Here is a 10,804-nt window from a genome sequence, read left to right as displayed (position 1 = left end):
TGCGGTGGTGCACACGTGGAACCCAGCTACTCAGGAGGCTGAGGCAGGAGGATGGAGAGTTCAAAGCCAGCCTCAGCAGATTAGTGAGGCCCTAAGCAACTCAGCAAGGCTTTGTCTCTAAAATAAAATATTAAAAAGGACTGGGGATGTGGCTCAGTGGTTAAACACTCCGTGTTTAATCCCCCGTACAAAAAGAGAGAGGGGCTGGGGATGTGGCTCAAGCTGTAGTGCGCTCGCCTGGCATGCATGCGGCCCGGGTTCGATCCTCAGCACCACATACAAACAAAGATGTTGTGTCTGCTGAAAACTAAAAAATAAAAAAATAAAAAAAAATAAAAAGGCGGGGGGTGGGGGGGGGAGAAAATGACTTCATTTCACACACGGGTAACTGACGGACTGATGCACCACGAAAGTAGGACCCAAGGGAATAACGCCTTGTCACTAGAACATAGGCTCTCCCACAATAACGAGGCGGCAGATCTGGCTCCCAAGGTGCTTTACTGGGACCTATTTACAGCATTTCTGTTCTTAATCTGAACAGCTGATATTCAAAGGCTTCATGGTGACAAAATACTTCACATCCACAAAACCAAAACAGGCTCCAACCAACCCGAGCATGAGTGTCCTCAGGGTCTCTGTCCCATCTTCTTCAGGGTTCGATTAAGCTAGAAGAAAAAGAAGCAAAGCTAGATCAAGGGTTTTCCCCACCAATTCCGACAGTGTGCCCACCCGACAGGCAGGCTCCCAGCTGCCCCCGGAGGCCAGGAAGAGGCATCCTGGGGTGGGTGTCCACACGTGCGGAAAGCCCCAATGCCCATGTGGCCCTGCACACTTAACAAACCCAAGCCCTACCCGGCTCTGCCTGTTTCCTGGACAGGAAAGGGGCTGGGATAGGCGACTCCAGTTGAGCTTCAGAGCTCTCCTTTCCCATGGACAGGATCCAGGCAGGAAGCCAGCCCCAGCCCACTGCCCCTACGTGTGTGACCCAGACAGCGGGAGGGTGAAGAGTACTGGGCCCTCTCAGGATCCTGCAGAAGGGCCAGGCCCTGCTGGAGGACTCAGCACTCCAGGATGCGGTGGCTCCAGTAGTAGCCACGACATGAGACCCCACACCCTGTGCTGTTTGGCCTGACCCAGAAAACCCATCCTAGGGCAAGACACAGAATGCACGCAGTGTGTCAGGATGGAGCATCCTGTCCTCCAGCCTCAGGAACTGGCCAGACCTGTCCCAGTTGCAGAACACCACCAAGAGGGGAGGGAGGAAGGCGGGTAGGAACAGGCAGCAAATCCACCCATATTAGGAAATACCAGGGAGGGCGAGGAGAGCAGCCACCCGCAGAGGGAGATCTTGGAAAGAGATGCAGAGAGGGCTGAGGCAGCAGTCCTAGGGGCCCACCCTGCTCGCTCCCCAGCCCCAGCAGCCAGCCAGGCAGCTCTGACGCTTAAAGGGCCAATCTCAGGCTTTCTTGAAAACAGACCTGAGAAATAAAAATTTAAAAGCTCCCCACCCACTTCCTAGAGTCTGTTCCCAGCCAACAATCCTCTCTCTGACCTCTCACCTCTTCAAATTTGTGTATCTGACGAATGAAGAAATCCCCATAGCGCCTGGCGACCTTGGTGTCTGCAATGTGGATCATGTCCTGTGGGAAAGGACAGGCAGAAGAGCGTAATTGGAGGGGGCTCACCCAGAACAGGAGCCACCTGCACACAGGGACAAGGCTAAGCTATATCAAACCCTGTGCTACTTTTCAAAAGCAAAGGGCGTGTGTGTGTCTGCACACGCGCGGGCAGGACAGGAATGGTAGTCCTGGAGGAGCATGATCAGTCAGCTGCAAGAAGAGGAAAAACATGCAATTTAAAAAAATTTGATGTGGGGCCTTGAAACCAGGGACACAGTATTAATTTAACTGAATATAGTGGCAGAGCAAAATTTTACCTATAATAACCACACTGCTAATTCCTGCAGAAGTACCTTATTAGATCATCTGGGTGACTGGAACTAGTTAGGCGGGGCCCCTGAGATGACAAGGGATGCAGCAGGTAGGACAGTGCCAAAGGTGGACATTTCAGGTGCTGAGGAAAGGACGGAAGGTATTTGACAGCACAGCACAGAGGTGAGGTAGTTGTGTTTTGTTATTAAAAGCATGATTAAAAACAACATTGAAAAATTCCACTACTGATGTGTTTACTTTTGGAGAGTCTGCTCATGTCAGGTTTAGTTAAGTTCTGCCAAAAACCAAGTTGTCCAAAAGTCATAAAACCTAAATGAAATTTATTTAGTTTAGAGCAATATGAGCTTTAAAAAAAAACAAAAAATCTAAACTGACCCAGCACATCCACAACTAGATACACACTCAAGAAAATTAAAAATATATGTTCACTGCGAGTGGTGGTGCACATCTGAAATCTCAATGGCTCAGGAGGCTGAGGCAGGAGGATTCCAAGTTCAGAGTCAGCCTCAGCAACTAATCGATAAACCAAAGTGTGAAGTACTCTGACAAGGAATTCAGCCATTAAGAAAGAATAAAATACTGGTGCTCGCTTCGGCAGCACATATACTAAAATTGGAACAATACAGAGAAGACTAGCATGGCCCCTGCGCAAGGATGACACGCAAATTCGTGAAGCATTCCATATTTTTTGTATAACCAGTGTGATTCTGCAACCTGTACAATCAGAAAAATGAGAAATTATACCCCATTTGATTCAAATGTATGAATTGTCAAGATCATAATAAAAAAAAAAGAAAAAGAAAGAATAAAATACTGATGCATTAAGTTACAAAGTGGAGGAAAGTTGAGAAGTACTCAGGGAAGCAGCCACACAGGGGGCCAGAGATCATGGACTCAGCTGTACAAAGTGCCAGGAAGAGGCAAATTCAGACACAGACAGGAGGTGAGTGGGTGCCAGGGAATGGAGGAGGGAGGGGCTGGGAGTGACTGCTAATGGGAGGAGTCTCTTTTTAGGGGGCTGGAAATGTTCTGGCATTAGACAGTGGTGCAGCTGAACCATGCTGTGAATGAGCCAACAAACACTAACCAGTGTGCTTGAAAACCAGGCCATTTCCATCATGAAGGTACATATGCAAATTATATTTTAAAAACCAGTCAAAAACTACTATTTCTAATAGCACATTTAGACCAACACCCAGGTATACTCCATCACGGAGCTACACACTCCAGCCCCCCCCCTTTTGGGTATGGGGGACTGAACTCGGGGGCACTCCCCACTGAGCCACATGCCCAGCCCTGTTTTGTATTTTATTAGAGACAGGGTCTCCCTGAGTTGCTTAGTGCCTTGATAAATTGCTGAGGCTGGCTTTGAACTCTCAATCCTCCTGTCTCTGTTTCCCGAGCCACTGGGATTACAGGTGTGCACCACTGAGGTTTTTTAAAAATTTGAGACAGGGTTTCGCCAAGTTGCTGAGGCTGACCTCAAGTTGTGATCCTCCTGCCTCAACCTCCTTAGTATAGACCAACATACTTTCTGAAGAAAAAAGAAAGGGATTTTTGATTTTGTTTTTTAATCCTTATAACATCAAAGAACTGATAAGCAAATAAAATAATTATTTAGGGAAAAACAGAAAACATTTTCTTTTCTTGTCGTATAGGGGATCCAACTCAGGGCTTCATGCCTTCTAGAAAGAGCTACACCCTCAGGCCAAACAGAAATTATTCTAAGCAAAGCACAGTAGCCCTCTGTCCTAAGGACATCTGCTGATCCTAGAAAATTTTGAGTGGGGAAAAACAGAAGTCAGGGCAGGCTCCTTACAATGCTAGGATCCCAAAGGGCTTTATCCTCCACAAAGGTGAGACAGAGGTAAACTGTCATCTCCATCCCAGTCCCAGTCCCAGCAAAAGCTATCAAGTGGGGAAGAAGCAGAAAAGGGCCCATCCCAGAGATGTCACTAAACACAAGGCGACTCTCCAGCCCACTTGCAATCTGGCTAGTCTCCTGGATGGTCTAAGGAACTTGGCTCTAAGCTTAGTTTCTGCGGGGTTCCCCGTCGATAACATCCAAACACCTTGAAGAGCTCAGAGAAAATCCCTCTAGAGGAATAAATGTTTATCCTAGGTCCCAAGGAATACTGGTAAATAGGTTTGAGAAGACCAAACCAGCCCTGCACGGTGGAGCAGGCCTGTAATCCCAGTAGCTTGGGAGGCTGAGGCAGGAGGATCACAAATTCAAAGCCAGCCTTAGCAACTTAGTGAGGCCCCATCTCAAAATAAAAGCATAAAAAAAGGGTTAAGGGGACTGGGCATGGCTCAGTGGCAGAGTGCTTGCCTAGCATGTGGGAGGCACTGAGTTTGATCCCCAGCACCACATAAAAGTAAGTAAAGAAAATAATGTGTCCATCTACAAGTAAAAAAATATTAAAAAAAAAAAAAAAAAAGGGATTGAGAATGTGACTCAGTGGTTAAGGGTCCTAGGAAGGAAGGAAGGAAGGAAGGAAGGAAGGAAGGAAGGAAGAAAGAAAGAAAGAAAGGAACGAACGAACAAAAAGCAAACCATGTATACCAAAAAATAATCATGCCCTTAGAACTGCACCATGAGTATAAAAAAAAAAAAGATTTAAAAGGCTGGGGATGTGGCTCAGATCCCCAGTACCAGGGTGGTGGGGTGAAGCATAAATAAGGTTTTTAAACTGTCTGTCATGTGCATATGCTCGTGTGCCTACTGCGCTCTTTCATGGAAGGACATGCAAGCTACAGCAAGATTTCCAGTGCTGACTTCAAGTTCAAGCTGGACACTGTTCAGTTTCCTGTGCTACGGAGTGAACCTGAACGTCCCTGCACTCGAGGCGAGTGCTGCACCACTGAGCTGGGGTCTCTTGTCCTAACAAGATGTTTCTGTTGCTCTTGTCGGCAGCACTGGAAACCCAACTTAGGGCCCCTGGCACACTGGGAGGTGCCCTACTGTTGGGCTACACCTCCGGATCCCCATGAGCTTTTTCAAAAGAATTAAGATGCTGGAGCCACGTGGTAGCCAGTCCTGTAATCCCACTGTAATTCCAGTGGCACAGGAAGCTGAAGACAGTAAGATCACAAGTTCAGAACCAGCCTTACCAACTAACAAGGCCATAAGCAACTAGCAAGACCCTGTCTCAAAAAATAAAAAGGGCTGCCGGGCATGGTGGCGCACACCTGTAATCCTAGCAGCTTGGAAGGCTGAGGCAGAAGGATCACCAGCCTCAGCAAAAGTGAGGCCCTAAGCAACTCAGTGAGACCCTATCTTTAAATAGCCAGTACCAAAAAACAAAAGCAAAAATCAAGTTGTTTTGTTTTTCTGTGTGAGTTTTTTTCAGACTTAAAATACTCTAGACTGCTAGAACTGTTCTTTCTAGGAAGCAGTGCCTCCCCATTTATACTCAAGAGTGAAGAAAAGAGTGCTCAAGGATGTGTTTGAAACCCAGGTACGGAATATTAGATCACTGAACTAGTCCTTTTGTCTCTTCTAGAATAGTCTTAGCCAATATTTCTTACACATTGTTTCTGTTTCCTTCCCCTTCCAGAATTTTTTTTTTTTTGGTGGGAATGGGCAGGGGTTACTGGGGATTGAACTGAGGGGCACTTCCCCACTGAGCTACATCCCCAGCCCTGTTTTTTTTTAATGTTTTTTTGAGATATAGTCTTAGTAATTGCTGAGGCTGGCCTCGAACTTGTGAACCTTCTGCCTTGGCCTCCTGAGTTGCTCAGCAGAATTCTTTTTTTTTTTTTTTAAATATTTTTTTAGATATTGATGGATCTTTATTTTATTCATTTATTTATATGTGGTGCTGAGAATCGAACTCAGAGCCTCGCACATGCTAGGCAAGCACTCTACCACTGAGCCACAACCCCAGCCCCTGCACAGCAGAATTCTTATTCAATGTATGTTACTGTGACTTCCATGTGGCTATCTTTTTAAAATACACACATCCCTCCTACCCTGCCAGTACTGGGGATTAAACCTAGGGGCTCTTTACCATTGAGCTACATCCATGGCCTTTTTTGATTTAAAAAAAAAATTTTTTTTTTTAGTTGTAGATGGATACAATATTTTTATTTTTGTATATATTTTTATGTGGTGCTGAGGATTGAACCCAGTACCTCATGCTTTCGAGGCAAGCACTCTACCACTGAGCTACAACCCCAGTCCTGGCCTTTTTTATTTTGAAACAGATCTTGCTAATGCCCAAGCTGTCACTGAACTTGCAATTACGTTGCCTCGGCCACCTAAATCGATCTTACGTATACTTGTTGCAATAGCCCAAATGACCCCGTGTCAACAGGGACAGACAAATGGCAGTTGATGTGGGACTCTCACAGGGCAGTAAGCATGTCTGAATCCCAGCTGCACAGAGCAGCGATGGAGGGTAATTCTCTCCAAGCCAATGTTGAGCAAAAGAAGCTGGTCACAAACACCGCGGACTCCTTACACACACCAAGGACAGCAGCAGCAGGCGACAGCAGGACAGTGGCTCCCACTTGCAAAGTGCTTCCGCTGGCCCAGAGTATCCCCACTGCCCTCTCCAACCTTGTTTCCCACCATAGCTCCCCTCTCAGGCCACACAGCCACACTGCAGTGGTCCCTCAAACACCGGGGGCTCCCCTCCGCGCTGGCCCTTTGCTCTCACGGGGCCCTCTGCCAGCTCTTCCTCGCCTCCCAGTCTTAGTGTAACTCCCTGTCTCAGCCAAGCCTTGCTGGGCACATGTTTAACGTGGCAACCTGTGCCTCCCACAGCTCTGCCAGTGCGCTAGTCCTCGGCAGTGTCTAACCTGCGAGAGCTGGCTAACTGTAACACCTGGGTTGATCACTTGGAGAGGAAGTAACAGAGTGCTGAGACGCCAGCAGGAGACAGCCTTACCTTATCGATGTAGAAGTCAACCTCGGAGGCCGACTGGAACTCGCCATCTAGGGCGGAGATGCCACTGGTCCACACCAGGTTCTTCATCTTGTGTTTGAAGACAAGCAGCTGGATGCGGAACTCCTGCTCGGTGAGGTCCAGGAAGCCGGCCAGCTTGGCCACGGGCATGGTGGTGTAGAGCTTGAGGAAGCTGCGGATGGTGGAGAGCTGGGCCTGCTGCTGCACTTCGTCAGAAAATACCTTCAGCTGCTGCAGGAAAGGCTCTTTGTGGTAATTGGGGTGCACATTGTCATAGTTGGGCACCACAGGCGACAGGAACTTGGGGCAGGAATAGCTGAAAAGTTCCTCATAGACCTGCGGGTCACCTTTCTGCATGCGCAGCATCTTGTCCCCGTACTTCTCCCGCAGCTGGAGGTGGATGCTCTCGTCAATCCGCATGGGGTACATGGTGAGCGCAATGGCCAGCAGCGCATGCATCTGCTCGTTCTGTTTGTTAATCTGGGGGTGGAGAGGACATGAGCGCAGAGTCAAATGAGAGGGACTTTTGGGTCCCCCTAACCCACCGCCCACCCTCCCAGCTGCCCTCTGCACAAAGCTTTCACTTCTCCCATCCCCTTGCACACAGCAGTCGGAACCTCCCCAGCCACGTCCACTCCACCCCTCGCTCTCCTGGGTCAAGCCCTCCTCCCTGTCTCCTGGACTCCTCACTGGACTGTCTCAGCCTCTCCAGTTAGCCCCACATCACTGGCAAGTCAATCCTTTTCTACCATCCAGAATTAAATCCTGTGTCACTTGATGCCTGCGATCCCAGCTGGCAATGGCGCAGTCTAACCCCGACCCACTACTCTCCTGCCCCAGCCAATGTGACGGTGCTGCTGCTGTCACCACACTTCAAGACCCGAACCCTCTGCTCACGCTCTCCTTCCTGTGTGAAAACCACCCCCAGCCCACACGTCCAGGGTGCCCCCTCCTGGCTAACTGCTGGGAAGCAGTGTCCACGCAGGAGTCTTTTTCTTCCCATTGCTGGGGATGGACGTTCCTCCATGAGCCGTGTTCCCATCCCCTCAACTCCAACTCTGTCAAGGCCCGGGGGAGGTCAGTGGTAGAGCACCTGCCCAGCAAGACAAACGCTGCATGCTCTTATGCACATGCAGAAGCTAGAAGAACTTATTTTATGGAAGTAGAGGGTGACGATGGCCACTAGAGAGCAGGAAGGGGAGGGGCAAGAGAGGAGGTCAAAGAATAGGCACCAAATAGGAGGAGAAGGCACTAGTGTTTCCCAGCACAGTAGGAGAACTAGAGTTTATAATTTACTTATTGATTTATTTGGGGGATACTGAGAATTAACCCAGGGCCTCCTGCACCTCAGGAAAGCACTGTACTAGTGTGGGACACCTCCAGTTGACGTTTTATAAAGAACTAGAAGAAAGGATCTTGAAGGTTCCCAACACACACAAAAAGAGAAACATTTAAGGACACAAAAATGCAAATTACTCCAGTGTGATCACTACAAACGATATATGTGTGTATATATAGATGTTGAAAATGATCACACTGTGCCTCATAAATATGCATGACATTCTTTAAATTGGTGCTATGGTTTGGATGTGAGGTGTGCCCCAAAGGCTCATGTGAGACAATGCAAGAAGATTAACAGGAGAAATTCTTGCACCTTAACCCAACCTATGGATCGATCCCCTGATGGGATTAACTGAGTGGTGGGTGAGGGCATGAGGGGTGGGTGAGGGGTGATGCTTTCTGATCATCATGTGAGCTGCACCCCCACCCATTCCTCGAGCACCACCGGAGTCAGCTGTCTGTGGACCGAGACCTCTGAAACCTTGAACCCTAAATAACCTTTTCCTCCTCTACAATCTGTTCTGGTCTGTCTTTTAATAACAGCAGCAAAAAGCTGACTAAAACAATTATGTTGGGTTGGGTTCTCCACGTCATGTAAACCACAAGAATGGGAAGTTATACCCATGTATGTATACTATGTCAAAATACACTTTACTGCCAGGCATACCTAAAGAGAACAAATACAAATAACAATAAAAATAAACCAAACCAAAAACCCAACCAAACAAACCAAAAGAACCCCCTCAACTGGGTTGGATAAAAGCATGTAAAGTTGCAAATCTGGGATGGCCCTAGGAGCCAGCTGATGGACACCCTGGCTGCACAGGCCAGCCCCTTACCATCTCATACTTGTACGTGGTCCTCTGGAACATGCTCTTAGTCCTCTGGATGTAGAGGAGGATATTGGCAAAGACCCGGATAGCATCCTGGTAGCGGCGCATCATCAAATATGCAAAACCAACATAATAATATGTGGTGACCTGGCACTCCGGCACCCGGGAATACATGCTCTGTAGAAGGTGGAAGATAGATCTGTGAGTCCCAATTTATTCCAGATAGGCCCTGAACTTTCAGAGGAAGCAGTGGCTCTGGAGTCAGAGCTGCTGATTAAGTTATATGATTTACAATCCCCATCTGCTTAGCTGTGACATAAAGGTAATGAACCTTTTAGCTCTAAAACCCTCTGTATCTCAGTTTCTTATCTGTCCTTGCTTTTGAAAATAACCCCTATATACAAATGGACAAACAAGAAACACACATGCACACAAACCAAATGCTAAGTACCCATTTTTCCAAAGCCAGGAAAAATGCCAGTGAATTATATCAATAAATACACCATCTTAGAAGTAAATCTTTTCTTTCCTCCTTGTCTGGTACAAAGGAGTGTACCCAGTGACACCGAGCTAAATCTCCAACTCTTTAAAATTCTAAATTTTGAGACAGTATCTTGCAAAGTTGTCCAGGTGGCCTTGAATTTGCGATCCTCCTGCGTCAGGAGGAGCCAGGATTACAGGTGTGCACCCCTGTACCCAATAGAGCCAGATCTTTTGTTAATTTTTTAGACTAGTGATGTTGAATAGTAAAAAGCTCTCATTGCCACTCTGCTTGAAGGCAGAACCAAAAGATTGGTGAATATCCCGTGTCATTAACCACGCGGTATTCAGCGGTTTACACAACTTTACTCTCAATTTTCACCTGGCCTAGGGAAAGAGTCCTCTCCTGAAAATGTGTCCTAAGAGATTGGAGGCCCTCTCAAAACAGAGGTTCCAGCTCTGGGAAGGTGGGCTGGAGGCCACGGCACGTACCTTCTTGTTGAGTTCAATATTCTCGAGCACCTTGATGGCCTGGTAGTAATCCCCCAACAGGGAGTGCAGACGCAGGAGCCCCACCAGGCTGAAGTAGCCTAGCATCTTGTAGAGGGAGTGCCGTCCATACTCCCCGGCCACACTCTCGGGGTCACCTGAGAGGGACAGATACTGTGAATGCTTCAGCAGGGGCAAGTAAGGGAAGGCAAGGCTGTGTTGGAATGTCACTCAGTTAACTCCTCATCCGGCGTCAGCCTTTAAAGCTTCTGTAAGAGGAACTAACTGCCTTTGAGGGAATACTGAGCAGCTCCACACCTGGCCTTCCGCTAATCTTAACTTCACCCACAGCTGCATGGGGAGGGGGCAGTTCATTTTGTTTAGTTTGGTTTTTATCCCAACACACCTGAGAATGTGAGCGGCCTCTCAACTCTCACCCACCCCGCCCCACGAAGACAAAGCTGGTTGCTAATAAGATGCTGCTGCCTGCCCCACAAGCCGTACGATGACAATGCAAAGACAACTTCACAGAGCCAGGCAGCCCTGCGCCAGAAGCCACTAGTTCTCTTATTGCTCCTAAGAGAACAATCCCTCATCGTCAAGGAGCTCCATTTTTACTTGAAAAAATACTGGCACACACAAACCAGGGTTATTCAGATTTGGGTTATTTGGAAGTCATTCTCTTTAAAAAATAAACAAGGTAAAACCTAACACACTTTAATGAAAACAACTGACAGTATTTTGTGTCAGTTTAAAATTTGAACATTTAAGCAAAACTAAGATTTTGTAAAATTTC

General features: G+C 47.6%; 1 protein-coding gene and 1 non-coding gene across 2 annotated transcripts in view; one reads left to right on the top strand and one right to left on the bottom strand.

Annotated features, from left to right (window-relative positions):
- Positions 1-479: 479 nt before the first annotated feature.
- The window catches only part of Eif3l (eukaryotic translation initiation factor 3 subunit L), a 28,293-nt gene continuing 17,968 nt past the window's right edge, over positions 480-10,804 (bottom strand). Inside the window, exons 9-13 of the mRNA XM_076853307.2 lie at positions 10,012-10,166; positions 9,046-9,216; positions 6,848-7,345; positions 1,560-1,640; positions 480-665 (exon numbers count right to left, since the gene is read on the bottom strand). Of these exons, the coding sequence (XP_076709422.1) occupies positions 627-665; positions 1,560-1,640; positions 6,848-7,345; positions 9,046-9,216; positions 10,012-10,166 (944 nt within the window). The 3' untranslated portion in view covers positions 480-626. The remainder of the gene's footprint in view (positions 666-1,559; positions 1,641-6,847; positions 7,346-9,045; positions 9,217-10,011; positions 10,167-10,804) is intronic.
- LOC143398778 (U6 spliceosomal RNA) lies at positions 2,535-2,641 on the top strand. The gene has a single exon (XR_013091362.1). It is a non-coding gene; the product is annotated as a U6 spliceosomal RNA (small nuclear RNA).

Source organism: Callospermophilus lateralis, chromosome 4 (assembly GCF_048772815.1).
Source record: "Callospermophilus lateralis isolate mCalLat2 chromosome 4, mCalLat2.hap1, whole genome shotgun sequence".
Lineage (NCBI taxonomy): Eukaryota > Metazoa > Chordata > Mammalia > Rodentia > Sciuridae > Callospermophilus > Callospermophilus lateralis.
The sequence above is the reverse complement of the archived record's forward strand: the minus strand, read 5'-3'. Positions and strand labels throughout refer to the sequence as shown.